Source organism: Gracilinanus agilis, chromosome 2 (assembly GCF_016433145.1).
Source record: "Gracilinanus agilis isolate LMUSP501 chromosome 2, AgileGrace, whole genome shotgun sequence".
In the NCBI taxonomy this organism is placed as follows: Eukaryota; Metazoa; Chordata; class Mammalia; order Didelphimorphia; family Didelphidae; genus Gracilinanus; species Gracilinanus agilis.
Window position 1 is genome coordinate 280,889,324 of NC_058131.1, and position 24,826 is coordinate 280,914,149.

A 24,826-nucleotide genomic window follows, 5' to 3' on the forward strand; every position below is an offset into this window, starting at 1 on the left:
TTCTTTCTTTCATTAATACTATGTATTTGTTCTAAGAAGAGTGGTGAGGGCTAGGCAATGGGAGTTAAGTGACTTGCCCAGGATATCCCATCTCCAGGCCTGACTCTCAATCCACTGAACTACCCAGCTGCTTCCCCCCCACCCCCCACCATTTTATTTTATTTAAAGAAACACTCATTTAACACCTGTTTTAGGTAGTGTCTTGTGCTAGGTATAGGAGGAGACTCAAAAGTATCCATTAGATAAAGCCCCTGTCTTCATGGAACTTACAGTGTAGTAAAGAGAGGAAATAAACACGAATAATTGAAGCAGCTGGGTGGCTCAGTGAATAGAGCTCTGGATCTGGAGTTAGGATGGCCTGATTTCAAATCCAACCTCATATACTTACTAGTTGTGAGACCCTGTACAAGTCATTTAACTTCTGCCTTTAACCATTTGGAGAAAGAAATGGCAAACCTTTCCAGAATTTTTGCCAAGAAAACTCCATGATGAGGTCACAAAAAATGGGACACGACCGAATAACAAAGTGCAACATACCACCTTACAAGAGAATGGCATTCGAGTGTGATTATAACAAGCCACTCTCCATGCCAGCATCCTCACTTTGTTAGAATGCCTTTTGATCACATTCCATATTGGAGCAACCCAGTGTGTGATCCGAGTGTAAATGAGGCCTAGGCTTTATTGACCGAGTCAATCTAAAGTGTAAGCTAGGTGTTAGCAGAGGAAACGGATCAGGATTGGATGAATCCCACATGTCCTGCGGGGCTTGGATAAAAGCAGCAAAATCCTGACGGAGCAGCTTGAGCCAAAGCCCTGAGAGAGAGAGAGAGAGAGAGAGAGAGAGAGAGAGAGAGAGAGAGAGACAGTCTGTTGTAAAGACACAGAGACGAGAGGCAGAAAGTAACATGCAGAGGATAATAATAAGCCCTATGGAATAATAATAATAATAATAATAATAATAATAATAATAATAATAATAAAAATCAAATAGATGTATATAATTAATAACGCCAAGCCTGAAGCATCAGAGGGCTGTGAGCTCTCTTCATTATTGCCTGAGGTCACACAAATAATGAGGACCAGAGGCCAGATTCTCCTGTAGGTTTGTTGTCTGCAAATTCCATGCTCTTTCTCCTCTATTCCCACTGTCTCGAGCTATTTGGCTCTGGACTCTGAGCTCTCCTTCCCCTCTGGGCTTTTAAGAGCCCTTCATTGGGTCCCTGGGCTTGGCTGAGGCTCTTCCGAGGCTTTCCCATTTCTTTCTGGGGATGCTCCTTGTGGTTTTCCTACAGGATCATGTCCTCTACTCCGCAGGCCTCTAGCCCAGCTGAGTCTCTGCACAGCAGGCTTAGAAGGAGGAAGAGTGAAAAGGTTTGTCCTGGGAGATTCCCAAAGCCCCTTGGAACCCCTTGTCCTGTCTGGGGAGGAAGAGAAGAGCAGAAGCAGCCAACCCAGGAAGGGCCTCTGCTAAGGCCAGTACAAAGGAGGAATCAGGGGACAACCGGCTGGGCTATTTCCGCCCACTGGGGGTGTCGTGTCAACAAACAACCCCTGATCCGACCCAATAGACCTGCCCAGGACCCAGCATTCCAGCCCAAATTTGGAGGGAGCAGAGAGGAGGGAGCTTGTCCCCTGGCCCCCCACCAAGTTTCCAAAGCAAATAAAGCTAGACTAGAGACAAAAGTTGGGGGGGGGGAGGAAGGGAAGAGGCAGGGCTGGGGGAGGTCTCTACCAGCCATTTGGGCTGATGCTGTTCTCTAAGGCAGCCCAGCTCCCAATGTCCAGGGCTCCACTTCCCAGCTCCATATACAGTCATCCCTTTGGGTAGAGGAAACTGTAGTGTCAGTCCTTCACTGCTTGTCACGGGGTATCCTAGGCCTTCTCCTGGGGTGGTGAGGGGTGAGTCTGGCTCCTGGAGCAAAGGAATAATTGTCTCTTGTTTTTCTGCTGTTAACATATCTCATTTCACTTCATGGCCCTCCCAGAGGAAAAAACCCTCTGCCTAGGAGAAACCTTTTTGTAGGTTCATGGGACAGCGGGAAGTTGGAGAATTCTGGGTCATGTCCGGCCTTATTGGCTTATTTTTTGGCTGACCTCTAGCAAGTCATCTCATTTTTCTTGGCCTCAGATGCCTTATCTGTAAAATGAGGGGGTTGGACTCCACCGACCCCAAGATCACTTCCAAGACAAGGCCAAAGAGCTTAAATGATGTGATTCCAGGACACTCTTAGGTCAAATTTAGTCAGGACAGCAAGTTTAACTTGGACCATAACCCTGAAACCATGCAGGCCAACAGATGGAGCAGGGGGCTATTTGGTAGAGACCATCTGACCTCTCCCAAGGATGGCTTATTAATTGGGAGTCCTTTTGAAAACTAGGGCATATGGACATGTTGGCTGGGAACAGAGGGGAAGCAGACTGCCCACCCTCTCCACCAAAGAAGCTCGGCCATGAAGCAGATCCTCCAAGACCTGGGTTGATGCTATTACTGCCTCACTCTAGAACAAGAGCAAGGGACTGTCAGGTTACCAGGGATAACTCATTCCTGAAACAGAGTTGTAGGGTCAAGGCAAAGAGGCTAACCCTAAAGCAAGTTATTTGTAGAGCTCAAAAATTGTAGAGATTACTAAGTACATCTCTTTCATTTTACAGAGGAGGAAAAGGAGGACTGGGAGGGGAAATGACCTACCCAGGATTCCATAGGTAGGGGGTAGCAGAGGTGAGATTCAAACCCAGGTTCTCTGACTCCAGTCTTCTTTTAATTCTTCCATGTGTGAGAGGGAAAGTGTGTGTGTGTGTGTGTGTGTGTGTGTGTGTGTGTGTTCAGAGTGATGGCAGCATGAGACCAGATGCTAATGAACAGCAGCATGATCATCTCTTTGGGGGAAATCAGGTTGAGAGAGATGCACTTTCATGCAAATTTGATGCTCAGTAATAGTAACAATTACTAGTAGCACTTAATTTGCATAGCACACACTTTTCATTGAGTTTCCATATATGATCTCATATGATCCTCTGGGTCAAGACAGTAGGGCAGCCATTCTAGATGGCATCTAGAATAGAATGACCAACGTTGGTGAAGGACCTCCATCTTGGAGGGCATCCATAATAGGGTGACCAGGATGGGGAAAGTCTTCATCCTGAAGAACATTTAGAACGGGGTGACCAAGACAGTGAAGACTTTCCATCCTAGAGAGCACCTAGAATGGAATGACCAGGATGGTGAAGGCTCTCCATCCTGGAAGGCATCTAGAATAGAATGACCAAGATGGTAAAGGACCTTCATCCTGGAGGGCATTCAGAAAGAGGTGACCAGGATAGTGAAAGCTCTCTATCCCGAAGGGCATCTAGAATAGGATGACCAAGATGGTAAAGGACCTCCATCCTGGAAGACATCCAAAATGGAAAGACCAGAATGGTGAAGGGCCTTGAAATCTTATCTTATAATGATCAGATGAAAGAATTGGGGAAGAAGTGAAGACTTACTAGTGAAGATGAAAGCTGTATTTGTAGGATTCTCCCGTGGAAGAGGGATTGTACTTGTGCTACTCAATGCTAGGGGGCAGAACTAGGAGAAACTTGTCAAAGTTGCAAAGAGGTCTGCTCAAGGAAAATATTTTTAATCATTCACAAGACATTTATCAAGCATTTATTGCATGCTAGGGAATATGAGACCTGCCCTTAAGAAGTTTACAGTCTAATGGGGGAGACAATATATGAACATATATAGCCAAATACATGTACATGCAGAATAGGTGTATGGTGACCTTAAAAGGGAAGGCACTGGCAGATGGGAAGCAGGGAAAGACCTTTCCGTAGAAGGTAAAATTTGAGTTGAGTCTTGAAGGAAGCCAGGAATTCTAGGAGGTGGAAATGAAGAAGAAATGCATCCCAGGCTTGGGGAACTGTCAGTACAAAAACATGGAGATAGGAGATAGAGTGTTATATGTGAGAACAACAAATAGTCCAGTATGACTGGACCACTGAGGGCATGGAAGGGAATCATGTTTGAGGGCACTAGAAATATAGGAAAGGGTTGGATTGTGAAGAGCCTTAAGCATCAAACAGAATAGTCTGATCTTAACAGAAAGAGACCCTGGAATTTATTGAGTCATAGAAGGTGATCTGGTCTGATCTACACTTTAGGAAAATCCCTTTAGCAGTGGTCTGTAAGATGGCTTGGAGTGGAGAGAGACTTGAATCAGGGGCACCAATAAATGACAGTTATCCAAAAGAGGAATGGACTGATTCCAGAAGTAGATTCCATCTAATTATAAGTTTTCAAGCAAAATCTGGAGGATCGCTTATCATAGTTGGTGTAGAGGGGATTTATATTCAGATATAGGTTGGACCATATAGGCCCTGAGATTCTCTTCGAGTCTGAGATTTTCTGTGATTTTGTGATTCTATTTTTTTTTTAATTTTTTTTTGTTTTTATATTTTTAAACCCTTAACTTCTGTGTATTAGTTCCTTGGTGGAAGAGTGGTAAGGGTAGGCAATGGGGGTCAAGAAGTGATTTGCCCAAGGTCACACAGCTAGGAAGTGTCTGAGGCCAGATTTGAACCTAGGACCTCCCGTCTCTAGGCCTGGCTCTCAATCCACTGAGCTACCCAACTGTCCCCTTGTGATTCTATTTTGAGCTTCTATTATTGTTCCCATTTTAGAGATAAGGAAACTAAGGGCCTGAGAAGTTAAAAGATTTACCTAATGTATTAATTATTAGATCTCAGATCTCCTTTCTCTAAAATGAAATATCCAGGATATAGTCCTCTAGGAACCCCATGATGTTCCACACTATTTTTTCTCAATAATACCCCTATTCACCCAGGCTTCTTCTTCCCCTTTGCCCTCCACATGCAGTCAATTTCCTTATCCTGTCATTATAGCTCTGCAATATTCCTCTTTCTTCCTTTCTATTCCCATGGCCACTGTAAATTCAGGCTTTCATTACCTCTCACCAGAACTATTACAATAGCTTCCTAACTCATCTTCCTGTTTCTGGCCTTTCTCTCTACAATTCATCCTGTATTCGCTGCCAGATTAACACTCCTAAAACATAAGTTTGATCAGATTACTCTCTCTCTGTCTCTCTGTCTCTCTCTATCTCTCTGTCTCTGTCTCTCTCTCTTTGTCTCTCTGTCTCTCTCTGTGTGTCTCTGTCTCTGTTTCTGTCTCTCTGTCTCTTTCTATTTCTGTCTCTACCTCTCTGTCTCTGTCTCTCTGTCTCTGTCTCTAACACACACACACACACACACACACACACACACACACCATACCACACATCACACTATAGCATAGAGGTTCCCCATTTCCTACCTAGTAAAGTTCAAATTCTTCAGTGTGGCATTCAAGGCCTTTCACAATCTAGCCCTGGACTTTCTATCTCCTTATCTTATCTCCTATGGAAGCAAGTGGAATAGACCACTGTCTAGGGGTGTCAGAAGACTTGGGTTCAGATGTATAGTCTGTCACTCACTCTTTACTTGTGTGACTTTGGGCACGTTATTGATTCTCTCTGGGGCTTCTGTTTTCTTACCTCTAAAGTGAGGGGCTGGACTGGATGGCCTGAGATCCCTTCTAGCTCTGACTCTGAATCGACTTTCCTATATAAACAGGACCTTAAGCTAATGGCCAAATGGATATACTTCCCATTGCCTGCAAATGCCATGTGCTTTCTCATCTTTGTGTCTTTGCTCCTACTGTTTCCCCCACTAACCCCTGAATATTCTTTTATCACACTCTTCTGAACCAATGGCTTAAAAAATTTTTTTTAACCCTTACCTTCTGTCTTAGAATTGATACTAAATATCAGTTCCAAGGCAGAAGAGTGTTAAGGACTAGGCAATTGAAGTTAAATGACTTGTCCAGAGGCACACAGCTAAGAAGTGTCTGAGGTCATATTTGAACCCAGGACCTACCATCTCCAGGCTGGTGCTCTATCTGCTGAACCACCTAACTGCCCCTTGAACCAATGACTATTTAACCATTCTTCAAAGTCTCGCTGAAATGTCATTGCCTCCATGAAGCCTTCCCTCCTGGTCTCTAATGGGAGTGATCTCGTCTCCTCCAGCTCTTATAATAATACTTCATTCATATTTCTCTTATGTCATTAATCATATACCCCCAAGTGATGATTATTTGTGCATTTATCTTACCATTCCTACTAGAATGTATGCTCCTTGCAGGCACGCACTATGTCTTATCCAATTTTATGTCTTTGTCAATATCTAGTACTTTGTAGACACTCAATAATATTTATTGAATGAATGAATGAATGAATGAATGAATGAATGAATGAATGAATGAACCTGCTTCGTCCATCCCTCTTCTACCAAGCAAAGGACCCAGGCTTCTCTCACCCTTCACTGGAAGTGCTGGGAGCTGGCCAGACACTACTGCCTTTCATCCCAGACAGCAAGGCTAGGCCTAACAGCTTGGGGATTTGGAACAGATGTCTGCGAGCTTGCAGGGGGCTGGGAAAGCAGCGACCTCCATCCCATTCTGCCCGTCCTGCCTCCTTTCACTTCTGTCCTTCACCCCACTCTCCCTGGGGATCCCTGATCAGGACTGACCTCTTATCCTCCTCCTCTAAGATCCCCATCCATCCCCGGGCCAGAAAGCCAGGCCAAAGGACGAGGTCCCATCTCCCCACCGTGGGCCGTCTACGCTGAACCAAGAGCTCGCTTGCTCTGCTGGTTCTGTTGTTCAGCTCAGGTCTTGGCCTTGAACCTTCCACATGGAGCCCCATCCTTAGGAGGGAGACCAAAGAGTGGGTGGTGGTTCTGACAACAGCATGATGACAAATGGTCCTCCGTTCTCCCCAAATATTTCACAATCTCACCTCTTCCTAGCTTCAGTGGAAATCTATTGGCATCTACTCAAGGTCAACATAGGCCCACATTCTATTTCTCCTTAATATCAGGGCCTGGGCCTGGCTCCATTTTGTGGTGTATTAAAATATGAAATATGAAATTTGTTCTGTAATCCTGCTTTAGTGAAGTTTCAGGAATTTCTTTTTAAACCCTTACCTTCTGTCTTAGAATCAATACTGTGTATTGGCTCCAAGGCGGAAGAGTGGTAAGGGTAGGCAATGGGGGTTAAGTGACTTGCCCAGGGTCACACAGCTAGGAAGTGTCTGAGTTCAGATTTGAACCCAGGACCTCCTGTCTCTAGGCCTGGCTCTTAATCCACTCAGCCACACAGCTGCCCCCTAGTTTTAGGGATTTTTAACCACCTTACAATGAATGTGTTCATTTTATACTCCTCGCTGATTGGAAAACAAAGATTTTAGGCTTTTATAATGGGGTTAAATATTCCACAATATAATGGCCAGATATTGGGTGGTACAGAATAAATAGCATGGCAAGAGGAGACCTGGCTAAATGGGGGACACAGCAGAGTCCAGGAATTTGGATACCATTGCCTTTGCTCCATTCCTCATTCATAAAGAGTCCCTAGGGTTTCAGAGACACATGTAACCCATTTAATGAAACCAGCATCTCTGACGTGAAAACAATGTCTTCCCCCGCTTCCCTCCCAATTCTTATCCCCATTCCCTGTCCCAGATTCCATATTCCTTCCCCCTTAGTCCTGGGCCCAGGCCAGATTCTCCAGCTTCCCACCTCCGCAGGTCCAGGACCTATATCTCTCCTGCTTCCGGGCAGCTTTGGCCCTGTAGAGACTCCGGTCCCATCTGGGGAGTCCTTGTTAGCCCTCTTTGGGATAACTGCCAGATCTGGAACTATAGTAGATCAGGCTGTTCTTGGCCCAAATAAATAATGACAGATTTTTGATGTTTTTCTGAGGATGTCGTGGGGTGGGTAGCACCCAGATGGGTTATTATTTTAATTACTTGGTTCCCAGAAGACCAAATCTTTTCCCTAGCACAGAAGTTCTTAACCTGGGAATCTATGAATTTTTAAAACTAATGTTTTTATAACTGTTTTTCATTAGAGTTGGTTTATTATTTTATCCCATATATTTCTTTTTATATGTTTAAATTTTTTTTTTTTGTAAACAGGGGTTAAGTGACTTACCTAAAATCACCTAGCTAGGAAGTGTCTGAGGCCAGATTTGAACCCAGGACTTCCTGACTCCAAGCCTGGCACTCTATCCACTGTACCACCTAGCCACTCCCTAAAAACATAATTCTTAGAAACAGTACATAAGGTTTCACTAGACTGGAGGATCCATGATACAAAAAAGATTAAGAATCCCTGCCTAGCATCCCCCACCTCTAACCATACAAATACACACACACACGCATGTATATAAATGTATGTATATATCCCATCATAGATAGTCCATTCACCCATCATAAATTCTGAGTATAGGCAGTTCAGAGGTGAGCAAAGATAGCCACTCAGTACAGGGAAAACTTAATTCCATCTACCATTGCTTTGCAAAGAACTCCCATTCCCACTCTGGAGTAGAAGACTTCACTTTATATGCCAGTGCAAAAAAGATCATTTTGACTTCTGCCCTATGTGGCGGGCACAGAGGGAAATACCATTGTTCTTCATCCTGACCAGCCAAATGCCCAATGTTGACTTCCATGGGAGGGATGGAAGAAGAGGGAGGGGGGAGCCAGAAAGGGAAAACTCCCCCATTTTCAATGAAACAGAAACCTTCCCTCCAAGTTCTGCCCCAGTCCACTATCCCCTCCTGCCTCCCCCTACCCTGCCCAGTTCTTCAGATCTTGCCCCAACAATTGTGTTGTCTGAAAAGCTTCTATTATCACTTTCTCTGGACCTAGAGTCTAGTAGTGCTCAGGATTTGATAGGGAGGCAGTGAAATGGAAATTCTAGGCAGTGGAGGGAGTATGTGGTTGTACTTACCGAGCTGTAGGGTGATGTTGACCGAGTTGGGGTACTGGACCCCAAAAGCCATGGACTGGCTCTGCCACCAAGTACTCTCTTCCTGGCTGTGGAAGTCAGTCAGGTAGGAGGCATTGTGGTGGTGGTCTGGGTCACTGGCATCACAGAGGTGGCACAGCTTAGTGTCTCCAGGGGCGCCCATCTGGAGGCAGTACTCTTCGGGTGGGCTGCCACATGTGTTGGTCACCTGGACCTGGCGGCCAAATGCTGCATTCTCGAACACAGGCAGACAACGCTGTGGGTGTCCTTGCCCATCATAGCACGCATCCATGCCCCCATGGACCAGTCTGAGACCCAGGCAGAGCAAGATCCCCAGAGAGAGGCTGAGAAACTCTTCCATGGTGAAGACTCAGAATGTCTTCTCCTTGTGTTGTCTTTACTCACTTGGGACTGGGCTCTAGGTCCCTCCTCCAGGCAAGACAGGCACTCTTTTTTCTCCCACAAGAGGGGCCTTTTCCCTCGCGCTCAGTTCCATCTTGTGGACGTGGCTGGGAATGCCCAAAGACCTGGTCTTCTTAGCTCAGAGACTGGTTAGAATTTTCCCTTTGCTTTCTGATCTTGAAACAAGGTGGAAGTTGCTGATTAGCCTTTCCAGAGCTCAGAATTCAAATCCCCACTGTGCTCTCTGCTTGCTGTAGAATGTTGGAAAGATTGCCTTCCCCACTTGAGCCTCAGTTTCCTCTTACGTAAAATGAGATGATTGTCATAATTACTCCTAAAATGAAAAAGACAGTGAAACTAAAATAATAATAGTAAAATTAATGATACATAAGCCCTTACTATTCACAGGAGAACATGGATTAGAGACTTCCCAATAGACAAATCTAGGAGTCTCTGAATGAATCAATAAGTATTCATTTAGCATCTACAATGTGTCAGGTCCTGTACTTGGTTTGGGGGATACAAATCTAAGGAATGAAACAATTTCTATATATAAGGAGCTTACTTTTGAATGAAGGAGACAAGAAGTACATATATAAATATATAGCATAAAAATAAAATGAATAAACATATAGATATATAGGTTTAGGAACAAGGTAGTTAAATCTGTCGTTTGTCTTTTATTTTTGAGGAGAACCAGTGGCAACATAGGTGATGTCTTGACTCACCCATAAATTGGATTTAAGCGAGGCAGAGTTGCACCAAGTCCTCAACCTCTTTCTCTTCCAGAGTCATTGAAGTCCAGCGGCAGGTCAAGAGTCAAGATGACTAGCAATGGCTTGGGATGCAGAAGATGATCTTGGCTTCTTCAGCGTCTGACCAAGCAAGCTCTAAGGACTCCACAGGGCCTGCTTCAGCCACCTTCATGGTCACTGGAATAAATTGTTCTCGTGTGCCTGTTCCACCAAGAGAAGTCTTTACATGCTTGGGGTAGACACTCCCCAAACTTATTTACTAATGGGTTCAAGACCTATTAGATACCCACAGCCTGGTTTAGCCCAACTGTTAAAGGTTTCACTGTGGCGTGACCATTGCTGTGCATGCTATAGCTTCTTGGAGCCCCAAGTGCAAGTTGAGGGGAGGTGGACACCAAAGGTGGATGAATGGCCCTGAAGAGGGCTCAGCGAGCCCTCACAGCAGAGGTGCTAGTCCCCCTTGGACCCCTTCAATCGAAGGTTGTTTAGAAGGGAGGGCATTAGCAGTTGGAGGGAACAGGAAAATCTTTATGCAAAGGGCAGTGTTTGAGCTGAATCTTAAAGGGTTAGAGGGATTCTATGAGGCAGAAGTAATTAGGGAGGGCATCCCAAGAGCAGTGCAGAAGCAAGGAGACGGGATGGAGTGCCATGAGGGATGAACGGAGAGAAAGCCAGTTTGGCTGGATTGTAGGAATAATATCTAATGAGGTTGGAAAGATAGGATGAGGCCAGGTTACATGGCTTTAAAGACTAAATGGAAGAGCCTGTATTTATCTTAGAGTCAATAGAAAGCCTACATTGACTTTTGATTTAGGTTGACTGAGTAGGGGGATTATCACTCTCAACCCAACTCTTCAGAACTTGGACTTCTCTCAACTTCCCTATTACTGTTTTTTTTTTTAAGCTCTATCCTTCTATTAGGGTTTAAATATTCAGTATTGGTTCTAAAACAGAAGAGCAGAAAGGGCTAGGCAATTGGGATTAAGTGACTTGCCTAGGGTCAAACAGCTAGGAATTGTTTGTGGTCAGATTTGAAGTCAGGACTTCTCATCTCCAGGGCTGATGCTCGGATATATCCACTGTGCTACCTAATTGTCTTTCTATTACTTTTTTTTTTAAAACCCTTACCTTCCATCTTGGAGTCAATACTGAGTTTTGGCTCCAAGGCAGAAGAGTGGGAAAGGTAGGCAATGGGGGTCAAGTGACTTGCCCAGGGTCACACAGCTGGGAAGTGTCTGAGGTCAGATTTGAACCCAGGACCTCCCATCTCTAGGCCTGGCTCTCAATCCACTGAGCTACCCAGCTGCCCCCTCTTTCTATTACTTTTAATATCTCCATCATTTTTCCAGTTACACAACCAATTCAAACAAAACTTAGTCATCTTTAATTTCTTCTTTTCTCTCAAATCCAATCAGTTGCCCAATCTGATGAATTCTTGTTGTAATTCAATCATGTTTGACTCTTTGTGACCCCACAGACCACACTGTGAATTGAGCTAACCATTTTGGAGATTAGACCCAGAGAATTAAAAAACTGTGTATATCCTTAGACCCAGAAATACCATTGCTGGGTCTGTTTCTCAGAGATCAGGGAAAAAGGAAAAGAATCTATGTGTTCTAAAATATTTAATAGCAGTTCTAGGAAATTGAGGAGATGCTCATCAATTAGAAAATGGCTAAACGAATTGTGGTATATGCTTGTGATGGAATATTACTGTGCCATAAGAAGCAACGAGAAGGCAAATTAAAGAAACAAACTTGGAAAGAACTACATGGGATAATGAACAGTGAAATGAGCAGAACCAAGAGAACAACATGCATAGCTATAGAATTAATACTGGAAGAATAAATCGTGAATGTTATCTCCAAAGAGCGAACTGAAAGGTGAAAACATAAAAGGCTTAATTTATACGAACATGTTGGTCTTTCAGACAAAACTTTTTATGATTTGGGGAGGGTGGGGAGCCGCTGGGACACTTATAGAAGGGATTTATTTTATAAATATGAAGAAAAGTGAGCTAAATATATAATGTACTTATGATTTCATTTATGTACAATCTTCTTTTTCTTTGTATATAGAAATGCTTGTTTTAATTGGTTTTGTAACATTTGGAATTAAAAAAACAAAACAAAAGAAAACAAAATAAAAAACCTTAAAGACATTATAGCCCATGGGGTGAGGAAGAGCTGGACATGACTAACAGCAATGAGGCAATTAATATAAATAAATGCTTCTTCCTTCTTCCTATCCCCTCCCCCATATTCTATATCAAGTTTATTTGTGTCCCTGGGATATCTTTTGGTAGATCATCAGTTTCTACAGGGAAAGAACTGAGATGTTTTTCATTTCTATATCCCCAGTCCTTAACACAGGGCTTTCACAGAAGTTTCTTGAATTAATAAATGTTAAATACAATTATTCAGACTACCTCATACTTTCCTTCATGAACACTTCCTTTTTCACTGATTTTTCCTAATCCTCTGATTTCACTGGGGAGAAAAATCTCAATCTGATGCTAGTGTAATGCTCTTTTCATTTAGTTCAAATGAATAAATATCTAATGAGAAATTCAACAGTACAATTTAACAGGCATTATTAGGTGGTGCAGTAGATAGAATGCTGGGCCTGGAGTCAGTAATACCTGAATTCTAATCTGATCTCAGATTCTTCCTACCTGTATGACCTTGGGCAAATCACTTAATCACATTTGTCTCAGTTTCCTCATCGGTAATAAACCCGAGAAGAAAATGGCAAACCAGTATCTGTACCAAGAAACCCCAAATGGAATCAAGAAGAGTCAGACACAACTGAAAAATGACTGAACGATAACAAAACACTTACTATGTTCTACGCTCTAGGGGGAGACACAAAGATAAGAAACTAGTCTCTGTCTTCAAGAAGCTTGCAATCTAATAGGAATGGAGACTAACTTGTGATTTCATTGGTAAGGAGAATTCAGAGGTGAGGAAATTTTTTTTTTTTTTTTAAACCCTTGTACTTCGGTGTATTGTCTCATAGGTGGAAGATTGGTAAGGGTGGGCAATGGGGGTCAAGTGACTTGCCCAGGGTCACACGGCTGGGAAGTGGCTGAGGCTGGGCTTGAACCTAGGACCTCCTGTCTCTAGGCCCAACTCTCACTCCACTGAGCTACCCAGCTGCCCCGAGGAAATGTTTTATACTAAAGATTAACAACTTCCTTTGAATCTTCAATCTTAGAGACTTATGTAGAACAGGGTATCTAACTCAAATTAGAAAGGGGTCACTGACTGCACATAGGGTTTCCTGTTGTCCACACACCGACTTAGAAAATCACTTATTAACATTATTTATACTTTATTGTTTTTTAATTAATTTTGGTAAGCATTTCCCAATTACTTTTTAATCTAATTAGATCCTCTCTGAGGATCAATGTGTGTCTGACACTTCTGTCTAGAGCACAGAGAAATTGGCTTGCTCAGGGTGACAAGTATTTGTAACAGGGAGCTAGCATTTATAAGAGGAAGACTTGCCTTGTGCCTCAACTCATCATGCCATGCCTCCGCTACAATTTAATATGCATCTTGGGACCAGCTGATGAAAGCCTAGCCCTTACGAGAATGATCAGCACACACCGACTGATACAGTCTTTCATGAAGACTTTGGAGCATAAATATGTATTCTATGACTTGTTTCCTTTGCATTTGCCATATTTCAGTGCAGGTTTTTTGTTTTGCTGTTGAGCCAGAATTAGGTGTGCCTTCAAAAGACTCCAGTGACTCAATCTCAGTCTCTTTTCCTCTCTCCCTATTCAATTAAGGAGTAAGAACTACTCTAAGGTCACCAGCTGAGGAAACCACCAGTCCCTTACTCTCCTTATCTGAGACTAAAAGTCAGAGCACATAGCCCTGTTGTTTCCTTTCTCTATAATGTTTTTTCTTTCCTTGCTTTAGGTAAAGGAGTATTAGAGATACAATGGATTAGATTATACCTCTGTGAATTTAGAAAGCTTGGGGAGAATACTAGGGATCCAGGCTAAAGTTTATAGGCAGCCGTGCCTGGTGGTGGGTGAGGTGGAATGCGGTTGTTTTTTAGGTAGGTGAAAGAATAAGGACAATTTGTTCTGATATTTTCCAAAGGTAGAGAGCTCTTTACTTTTCAAATTACTTTTATTTCTATTTCTTCCTGTTACCCCTAGCAAATAAGACTTTAGCTGTTTTTCCTTCTCTTAGCCAGTTCCAATGAGAGTAAGGTTTAAGTATGACCCATCACCACCCTCATCCTCCCCTCCACTGTAATAATTTCCCCTGCCTGTGCCTCTTTATGTGATATAATTTACCCCATTTTACTTCTCTCTTTCCATTTCTCTTAGTGCAATCCTCTTTTTCACCCCTAGATTATTTTTGGCGTATCATCCTAAACACCTTACTACCACATTCTCTATCTATATATAATCCTTCTAACTACTATGATAATGATAAAAAAAATTAAGAGTTATAGATATCTTTGCATATAGAAATATAAACAATTTGACCTTATTGAAGTTCTTAAATATTTTTCTCTTTCTTATTTACCTTTTTATGCTTCTCTTGAATTTTGTATTTGGACATCAGATTTTCTGTTTAAGTCTAGTCTCTTATTCATTAATGCTTGTAAATCCTCTATTTTATTAAATGATCATACTTTCCTCTGAAAGAATATAGTCAGTTATGATGGGTAGGTGATTCTTGGTTGTAAGTTCCCTTGCCTTTGGGAACATCATATTCCAAGCTTTCCAGTCCTTCAATATAGAAGCCGCCAGATCCTGTGTAATCCTGACTGGGACTCCAAGATATCTGAATAGTTTCTTTCTGGCTGCTTGCAGTGCTTTATTTTTGGCCTGGGAGCTCTTGAACTTGGCTATAATATTCCTGGGAATTGTCATTTGGAAATTTATTGCAGAAAGTGATCTGTGGATTCTTTCAATATCTATTTTATCCTCTAGTTCACAAATATCAGAGCAGTTTGATAATTTGATTTCTTATAACATGATGTCCAGGCTTATTTTTTTATCATGACTTTCAGGTAGCCCAATAATTCTTATATTGGCTCTCCTGGATCTCTTTTCCAGATCAATTGTTTTTTTCAATGAGATATTTCATATTTTCTTCTATTTTTCTTCTTTTGATTTTGTTTTATTATTTCTTGATGTCTTATAAAGTCATTAGCTTCTATTTGCCCAATTCTAATTTTTAAAGACTGAATTTCTTCCATGACCTTTTGATCCTCCTTTTCCATTTGGTTCACTCTACTTTTCATGGCTCTCTTTTTTTCATTGGATTTTTTTGCCTCTTTTTCCAGTTGACCAATTTTGCCTTTTAAGCTGTTATTTTCTTTTTGTATTACTTTTCATTTCCTTTTCCCACTTTTCTTCCACTTGTATTATTTGATTTTTTAATTCCTTTTTGAGTTCTTCTAGTGCTTGATACCAATCCCCATTTTTCTTTGAAGTTTTGTATATGGTTGCTTGGATCTCACTGTCCCCTGTTGACTCTATGCCTTGTTCTTTGTTGCCATAGAAATTTTCTATAGTTAGATGATTCTTTTACTTTTTGCTCATTTTCCCAGCCTTTTTCCCCCTGTGGACTGGGAGTTCTGCAAGTTGCTGATGCTGTCTCCTCTGCTGATGGCTTACAGAGCTCAGTACTCTGAGCTATTTTGCCTTGGGGCTAAGGGCTTCATCATAGCACAGGTTTGAAAGGGCCAAGCACTATGGACTTCCAGGCCTTACTTCAGGCTGGTGCCAGGGCCTGGGACTTCAAGGGGTGGGTCTGGGGTATGGGGTGCTCTCTTATTGGTGTAGGCAGGGTCTAGGGATCCTGAAGTTGGCCTCTGCTCAGGCTCAGAACCTGGCACAGTAGGGAGTGGTGGTCAGCAAGCACTCTTCTGTGTGCAGTTTTGTTTCTGGTTCCCCCTTATCCCATGAAAATTAACTAACTCTCTCTCTCTCTCTTTCTCTCCCTACCTTTCAAGTTATGTTCAGTGGGAGAGCCTCTTTCCTACTTCTTACTGTTGGTTTTTGACTCCTGTCATTTTGAGGCACTTTTTAAAGATTGATTTGGAAGGATTATCAGAGCAGTTTCTGCTTTCACTGCTACTAAGCTGCCAGCTTGTCTGTGCGTCCCAAACAAAACTCTAAATGGAAGTTTGGTCCACCTGGGTGTTGGATCCTAAGGGCAAAAGTTGCAAATGGGACTTTTGCATGCAATAAATTGAACTTCTTATTCCCTTAGAACAACTCCTATATTTGATATATATGATCTCCTTGCCCCACACTAAAGCTGCAGTGGTTCCCAAACTTTTTTGGCCTACTGCCCCCTTTCCAGAAAAAAATATTACTTAGTGCCTCTGGAAATTAAATTTTTTTATTTTAATAGCAATTAATAGGAAAAATAAATACACCTGTGGCCATCACCGCTCCCCCTGGATCACTGCATCACCCACCAGGGGGTGGTGGCACCCACTTTGGGAATCACTGTGTTAGAGCTTTAAAATATCATTTTCATTTTGTTACTTTCCTGCTCAAGAGCCTGGTGTGACTTCTACTTTAATCAAATGGCATTCAGCTCCTCCACTAAGTCCTTTGAAGCCTTCCATAATCTAGCTCAAGCAAATTTAAACTTTTCCACCATTATGTACTATCTTTGAGTCAGGATGGTCTTGAGTCAGTGCCCCATGAGCATTCCAGATTCATTCTCACCATTGTACCATCATTTGTGTTGTGGTCCATTCCAGTAATAGTGAAAAGTAAAAGGGCCAGGGAGAGAATGTTGAACTTTGCATAAAGAGAGATCTGGGCTTGAATCCTACCTGTTAGTTGGGTGACCATGGATAAGCCAATTAACTTTTCTGAGCCTCAGATTCCTCATCTTTAAAATGGGGATAATAATGCCTGTAGTGCTTATCTGTACTGGTCTACTTGCAGTTCTTTGGAGAGATCACTTTAACTCCAGTCTCCATGCCTTTACCCAGGCTGCCCCCCACCAAGTCTAGAATGTTCTCCATCTTCACTTTCATAGTTTCTATGGTTTTCTTCAAGACTCAACTCAAATTTTACCTTCTGTAGGAGGCCTCTCAGTCCCTCAGACCGCTAATGCCTTTCTCCTTCAGATTACTGTCATCTATATCTATATAACTCATGTGTACCTACATGTCCCCTGGTGAAATGGGCAGATGAGAATAATTTGTTCCAACTGCCATGAATATGACTGAAGCAGGCTCTGTGGAACTCCTATAGTTTGGTCAGACAATGAAGATGCCAAGGTCATCCTCTGTATCTCAAACCATCGCCAGTCATCCTGACTTTGGTCTTGCCTCTGGACTTTGATAATTCTTGAATCGAGACATCACCATATGATGTCATCAGCTCTCTTCAAAATGAAAGGCAAACAATAATAATACCTAGTTATTTCCATGATGTCTCTTCCATTTATATTGTGAGCTCCTTGAGAGAAAGGACTATTTCTTCCCTTTTTTAAAACGTCTGGTGTTTAGCTAGTACATAGCCTATAGTGGGTGTTTAATAAATGTTTGTTGACTGATTGACCTCACAGGTCATTGTGAGAATCAAATAAGATAAAGTATGGAAATAATTGAATAGGAGGAAAAGGGTGATCTGGATTGCAGCACATCTGGTGATCTTAAGTTACTCCTGGATCCACATAAAACCCTGTTTTTTTAAAAGTCAATTTAATTAATTAATTAATTAAGGATATTTTCCCATGGTTACATGATTCATGTTCTTTTCCTCCCTTCCTTCCATCCCTTTCCCATAGTCAATGTGCAATTCCACTGGGTTTTATGTGTGTCATTGATCAAGACCTATTTCTATATTATTAATATTTGCACTAGGGTGATTGTTTAGAGTCTACATCCCCAGTCATAACCCCATTGAATCATGTGATCAAGTGGTTGTTTTTCTTCTGTAAAACCCTATCTTTTTAATAGTAATATCTTTCCAGTGATTCAATACAACTGTGAATCACATAGCTCTAGAGTCTTAGAAGAATCAGAATTTTGTTGCACCCTCTGGACCAGAGATCTGCCTCTGGGTCCTGGGTCTCACACAACCCAGACTGGTGAGGGTCTCCCACAGCCCATTTCATCAAGCTAGCTTCAGCTATGCTTCACTTTCCACCTCGGCCATCTTCTTGCCTGCCATTGCTGTGTCTATTGACCTCCCCCCTTTTCCCTCCAGCTCTGGGGCCATAACAAATCAATATTGCTATTGCTACTGGAAAGGGTATGTCCATGTTCTCCCTTATGGCTCCACTCACCATCCCTGTAACTTTCCAAATCAAAACACCCCTCCCTGATCACCACTCTGTTACAGCATAATTTCTCCCATTGGAATACAATATTCTTAAGGCCAGAGGATAGTCTTAACTTTTGTATGTCTAGCCACATTCCTTAGCACAGTGATTGGCACAGAATAAATGCTAAATATATACCTTTTAATTTATTCACTCATTGGATGATTCAAAGAACAATGGAGAACTGGATAGTAGGCATAAGTAGACCATAGCATATTAATACCAATGGGTTAAATGCAAGAAATATAGGGGATATCATATAATAAAAATATGATTGGAAAAGGAGGTGGGCTGGCCTGATATGAAGAGGAAGGGAAAATAAATGGGCAACCCAAATGCTTCCATGGTGCCCATAGAATATTAAAAGATCCAGTAAAAGTTCTCCAGGGCATTGGATGTCCTCTAAAAGGGATTTATGGAAGGACATAGGCCAGACTCATACAGGGTGAGAAGGCATGAATATTTTGCAATTTGCAGAGTCTTCATTGATTAAATAGATCCATTGCATGGATCCTTTGAAGAACTGAAATTTAACATTTGAATGGGTCCATGCTGGTATTTTAATACCAGCTCTAAGGCTCCTCTCTCTCACCATTCCTAGAATTTCTAATCAGCTACCTGCTGGGTGAGCAGAGAGTTTCTATATCCCTCCCTATCCTGACATCCTTTACAAATCTTAAGGCCCCTGGCCACCAGGTCATCAGCACTAATGCCTAGATTAGACACTGGGCATAGTGATTGGATGTTCTGTGGTCTCCCCACTCCACCACACTGTGTCTACACTGCCTTTCTTTCCCTCCCCCTTACTCCTCCAACTGAGTCTTAATGCCTACCTTCCAGGTCTAGGCAGCAGTAGGTCTGGGAGAGGGTGCAGTCAGTGTGGCACTCACTATGGATAATCCAGGAATGTGAATGCTTTGAAAGTCAGTCTCTTGTTGATGGAATTAGAGATTCCCTGGTTCTGAGGAAGATTGGCTCCAAGGCAGGCTCAGGAAGGCTCCCTAGAGAGGGAAAGGAATAGAGGGGCAACCCTGGTAGGGATAGAAGGAAACAATAATAGGGGAGGCAGAAAGGGGGATTGGAGAAGGACATCACAGCAAAGCTTTGGGAAGGAGGTAGTCTTTTCAGAAGTTGCTTCCTCCCCATACATGTCCCTTTTCTAATTCTGGCCAGCGGGGTAAATGTTGTAAGCTCCCTAAAGTCAAGGCTTGCTGATTAAAAAAAAATCTCTATCAGCTCTGAGCTTTCAGCATTCTTCAGACCTCAGTTTCCTCATCTGTAAAATGAGGGGGGTTAGATGACATGTCCTCTGATATCCCTTCTATCTCTATGATCCTAAGATCTCATATGCTTCTAAAATTGGTAAATGACAAGAATGAATAACAGGTGAGCTGAAGATTGGAGTGCAGCTAAGTCTGAGGATGAGGACCTATGCTGACAAGGAAGGCTTGGAAGCCTGGAATTTTGGGGGAAGACCTATTGCTCCCTCTCCCTGGTCTAGGTAGTTCACTGAGGCTCCTAATCTCCCAGGAGAGCAAAGTAGGTACCAGAGGAGGGGCCACATTTCATCCAGGATACTGAGGAGATCAGATATGTGCATGTGCACAAATGCCCTAAGTGTGTGGGCAATATATATGCATACATGCCCTTGTATATGGTAGGTGTGTGCGCATAGTAAGAGCTAACATTTGTCTCATGCTTTCAGGGGTATAAAGGGCTCACATGTGAGGGAGAAGATGCAAGAACTATTATCTCCTTAGATATAGTGGACATATACTAAAAGAGACTTTTTTTGGTCCTTTAATTTAATTTTTTTTCCTGACCACATCTTCCTATCTTACTCAGGTTGGAAATACAGCTGCCACTCACGGCCTGATCTCACTACTTAGCAATACAGTATTCTTCCCCTTTTCCCTTGTCATGTTTTACTTTTTGAAGTTTCAGTTATCCATGGTCAACTCCTAATTCCAGGGGATGGAGAGAAGCAGGAAGAGAGCTATAGCTGGATGAGGTTGGGGCCTGGCACACAGTTCAAGGATACTTGGAGGTTGGGACCCAAGACAGACATGTGGGTAAGCCAGCCAGAAAACCCACACGAGAAATATGCATAATTAATTCCCATATTGTCAACATCCAAAAATGTATGTCTTGTCCTCATCTTGAATCTATATCTCTCTGTCAGGATATGAATAGTGGAGCCTATCCTGAGTCCTCTGGATTTGTGGTTGGCCAATTTTGCACTGATTAGGTACAATGATTTAAGTCATTTAAAGTTGTCTTTACAATGTTGTTGTTAGTGTAAAATTACCTGGATCTGTTCACTTCCTTCTGTATCAGTTTATGTAAGTCTTCCCAAGTTTCTCTGAAATCACTGCTTTCATAATTTCTTTCAACATATATCCCATCACATTCATATGCCATCATTTGTTCAACTATTTCCCAATTAATGGGCACCTCAATCCCAATTTCCATCCTTTGATACTACAAAGAGTTACCCTAAATTTTTTGCACATTTGAGTTTGTTTCCTCCTTTTTTATCTCTTTGGGGGCATAAGCCTAAGAATGGTCTAGTTGGGTCAAAGGGTATATATACTTGAGTAATTTGGGGGTATGTAGCTCCAAATTGCTTTATAAAATGGCTGTACCCACTCAAACTCCACTAATACTGAATGACTTCTTGCTGAGAGAATCTGAGCAGCTCTGAAAAGGAACTGAACAACTTTCTTTTTCCCTACCTGGTGGTCCTAGCCAGGGGAGGGTCCAAGGACGCTTATTATGGAGAAGCCTTGATGCAAAGCAAGCTAGGCAGAAGCAGAGAAACAAAGTACACACTGACTATAACAGTGTAAATAAGTGAGAACAGCCACTACTACAAGGAAACAAACCTCTTTGAGTGTCGCTAAATTATAATGATCAAGCTTGACTTCAGAGAAGAAAGAGGACGCATCTCCCTCTGTTTGTTGAGGTGGACACCCACGTCAGGCTTTTGGGATATATAGGTTGGCTTAATTTGTTGATTTTGTTTCATTAAATTTTTCTTCTTCTTTGTTATAAGGGATGGCTCTCAGGGAAGGAGAGAAGAGAGGGACACAGTGGAAAATAAAAAAGATTTCAGTACAATTTTATTTTAAAACCAATTAAAGAAAAACTTGAACTGACCTCTTCTCTCCTTTCCTTAACCCCACACACTGAAAAGGCAAGAAATACAAAACCTATTACAAATATGATGTCATACGAAACCACATTAAGCAACATCCCTATTTTATAGAGGAAGAAACTGAGGTTAAGGAAGGTGAGATGACTTAGTATCTAATGTCAAGTATGTATATTATGCAATTTATGCCGGGGAAAGAAGTCCAGTATAACTGAAGGCAATATGCTCTTTGAGAGTAAGGATGGTTTCGTTTTTGTAGTATCTCCATAGCTAGCAAGGGTTTATTAAGTGACTATTGATCGATTAATAGATCTGTATACAGCTTCTATGTCATTAATGTGTGGCATCATTGGAGAAATTTAAATGAGGGCTCTGTGTGAATTCTGAGGAATTTTAAAATGCGAAAGCAGTTTGATCAGTTTCTTTTTCCCGTTTTTTAAATGCCTACATTTGGCAACAAAGGTCTTTCCAAATGAGTCATGATGTGGTAATTCAGTGTGTGCAATCGGAAATGGAAAAAGGAAGAACCCCCACACAAGATTTACATGTGCAAGGGAGATTTATGAAAGGATGTTCTTTATAGCCAGCTGGAGACAGGGGATGAAGTGGGGTGCTGTGATGTGGCCCTCCAAATCTCTGCCTAGGTTCAAGTGATGGGCTGGCAGCTCCCAAAGGTGACTTTCCAGCTTTCCCCTTTGGTACAGGATAAATTCCATCTCTGATCGAGCCAGGCATGTTCCCTCATTTTGGGGGTGTGTGGTGGTGGTGGGGAGTTTTAGGATGATGATTGGTAGGGATATTTTGGGGTATTTGAGCACAGTAACTGGTTGATGGGGATGAGAATATGGTATTAGAATGTTTCCTATTCTACTCAAGGTTGGCTAACAATGGAGATATAAAGGCTCTTATCTATGATCCCGTTTGCTATAGGACTATTTTGGCTTAGATGGACTCTCACCTATGAAGTTATGATTGGAGGAGTTGGTCCATCAATAAACATTTATTAAGGGGACAGCTGGGTGGCTCAGTGGATTGAGAGCCAGACCTAGAGATGGGAGGTCCTAGGTTCAAATTAGGCCTCAGATACTTCCTTGCTGTATGACCCTGGGCAAGTCACTTAACCCCCATGGTCTAGCCCTTACCACTTTTCTGCCTTAGAACCAATACATAGTATTGATTCTAAGATGGAAGGTAAGAGTTAAAAATTTTTAAATGTATATATTTAATAAGCAACCACTATGTGCCAGGCACTGTGCTAAATGCTAGGGGTACTACTCTCAGTGAGCTCACAGTCTAAAAGGGAGAAAATATACAAAGACACACACACACACACACACACGTATAATCAAGTTATATACAGGATAAATTGGAATAGTCAATAGAGGAAGGCACTAGAATAAAGGAGAGTCAGAAAAGGCTCCTTGCAGAGGTTGGATCTGGGATAAGGCTGTAAATATCCTGGCATCATTCCTTTCTTCTGGAGATTTCCACATGCCAGACAATGTGCTAGGTACTAGAACTACAAACAGAAAAATGAGATAGTCCCTTCCCTCAAGGAAGTTACACTCTTCCTCTTTCCAAAGTACAGTGGCCACTTACAGCCTTTATCCTAAAGCTGATTGGAATGAAAGCTTTCACCTTTTCTGTCTTTCTAACCTGTGTTGGTTCCCCACTCCTCTGGCAGTCTTGATGGCTCTCAGCTCCGAAGGAAGGGCTCACCCCAATACTGCAAGACTCAGAGTGAACACTAAGCTCTCCCGCAGCTCAGAATTCCTCAACTCAAGCAGCCCACCTGCACTCCCCTCTCCCAATAGCAGGGATTACAGATACTTTCCAGGACACCTGGACAGAAGCTCATATTCTAAAAAGGGAGGACAATATCTCTAGGAGAGTGGTGGCCAGGGAAAGGAAGTTCAAAGTATTATGAATGAAACCACAAGTTTATTGACCATTTTGCCTTTTTCAGAAGCAATGACTCGATTTCCATTTTCAGAGCAAAAGCGAGAGATGGGGACATGTGGTATCGGTACATGCTGGAAGGGCAAAGTTAGCAAAATGCTCATACTGAATAAGCCATGGTATTCTGGAGGATGGCTGGATAGAATGTGTAACACAGTTTGTGGCCAGCTAGATATATTCAACTAGACGAGTCTTCACATATCTAACAAGCAGGATTTGGGGTGAGAGTCAGAAAAATTGAGTTCTAACTCAAATGACCCATCTTGACTCAATGTCCAAAGTCATCAAGGATGGCCTTCATGGCAAAATGCTTTGGGTAACAGCAAATGCTTCCTGACACTTAGCATGTTTAATTAGCAAGATCAATTATCTTAAATATAGCACACTGCTGCATAGCTTCAGTTTCTACCATAGTCTCAAAATCAGATGTCTTCTAGGAAATGGAGCCCAAGTTCCCAAGGATCTGCCCCCTCTTTTTGGCTCTCTTGAAGTCCTTCATTATCACACAGCTAGGAAGTATCTGAGGCCAAATTTGAATCCAGGACCTTTCATCTTTAGGCTTGATTTTCAATCCAATGAGCCACCTAACTGCCCCCAAGAACTAGTTTTTGTATGGGATACCAGAAGTCTTGTTGCTTGTAAGTCCTCTAATGGCCGCCATGATCAGTGTCTGGTCTGATTCTTCCTAGGTCTTCCAGCTTAGTGTTGATGTTCAGCACAAAGGGTTTGAATGGGTCTATATTGCTCAATACTGGTACATGGCTGAGGCTATTGACTAAATCCTTAAAAATTTGCTTGTATTTCTCATGTCAGTGATCTCTAGGAAGGTTGAAGGAGTCAGGATTTTCTTGTCCTTCTGCTTTTAGATCTTCCTAGATCCTATCCATGTGTTTTATCATAGCATTATTTTTTTACATATTTGAGATAACAGCCACAAAAAAGCTAGAAAATTAATTCTGAGAGGTTGGTCAGCTAATAAGTATTTTTATTTTCTCTAGGTCAATATGCACTCCTTGTTGAGATATTACTCATATACTTAATTTCCTCACCCTGGAATTGGTTCTTGTTAACTGATAGATTCAAAATTGCTTCTTTCAGCTCATCCAAAACTTTCATTCATCTTTCCTTATATTTTTCTGATGTCATTTCAAAGGCAATGAGATCATTCAAGTTAACCAATATTTCAGTGTAATTCTTGGCTCTAACTACCTTCTCCATAACTGTTGAAAAGTAGCAGGGGCCCCTGAGTTGCCCTGGAGCATATGCTCATTCTGGTTAGAATCAAGGTGTTCATTTGAGAAGGAGCACGATATAGTAGAAAGCATTTCAGCTCTGGAGTCAGAAAACTCCAGTTTCTCTCTCTCTCCCTC

General features: G+C 42.1%; 1 protein-coding gene across 1 annotated transcript in view; it reads right to left on the minus strand.

Annotated features, from left to right (window-relative positions):
* The window catches only part of LAMC3 (laminin subunit gamma 3), an 85,262-nt gene extending 76,042 nt beyond the window's left edge, over nucleotides 1-9,220 (minus strand). Inside the window, exons 1-5 of the mRNA XM_044659688.1 lie at nucleotides 8,842-9,220; nucleotides 6,577-6,733; nucleotides 5,541-5,607; nucleotides 2,430-2,501; nucleotides 2,302-2,377 (exon numbers count right to left, since the gene is read on the minus strand). Of these exons, the coding sequence (XP_044515623.1) occupies nucleotides 2,302-2,377; nucleotides 2,430-2,501; nucleotides 5,541-5,607; nucleotides 6,577-6,733; nucleotides 8,842-9,220 (751 nt within the window). The remainder of the gene's footprint in view (nucleotides 1-2,301; nucleotides 2,378-2,429; nucleotides 2,502-5,540; nucleotides 5,608-6,576; nucleotides 6,734-8,841) is intronic.
* Nucleotides 9,221-24,826: the final 15,606 nt, after the last annotated feature.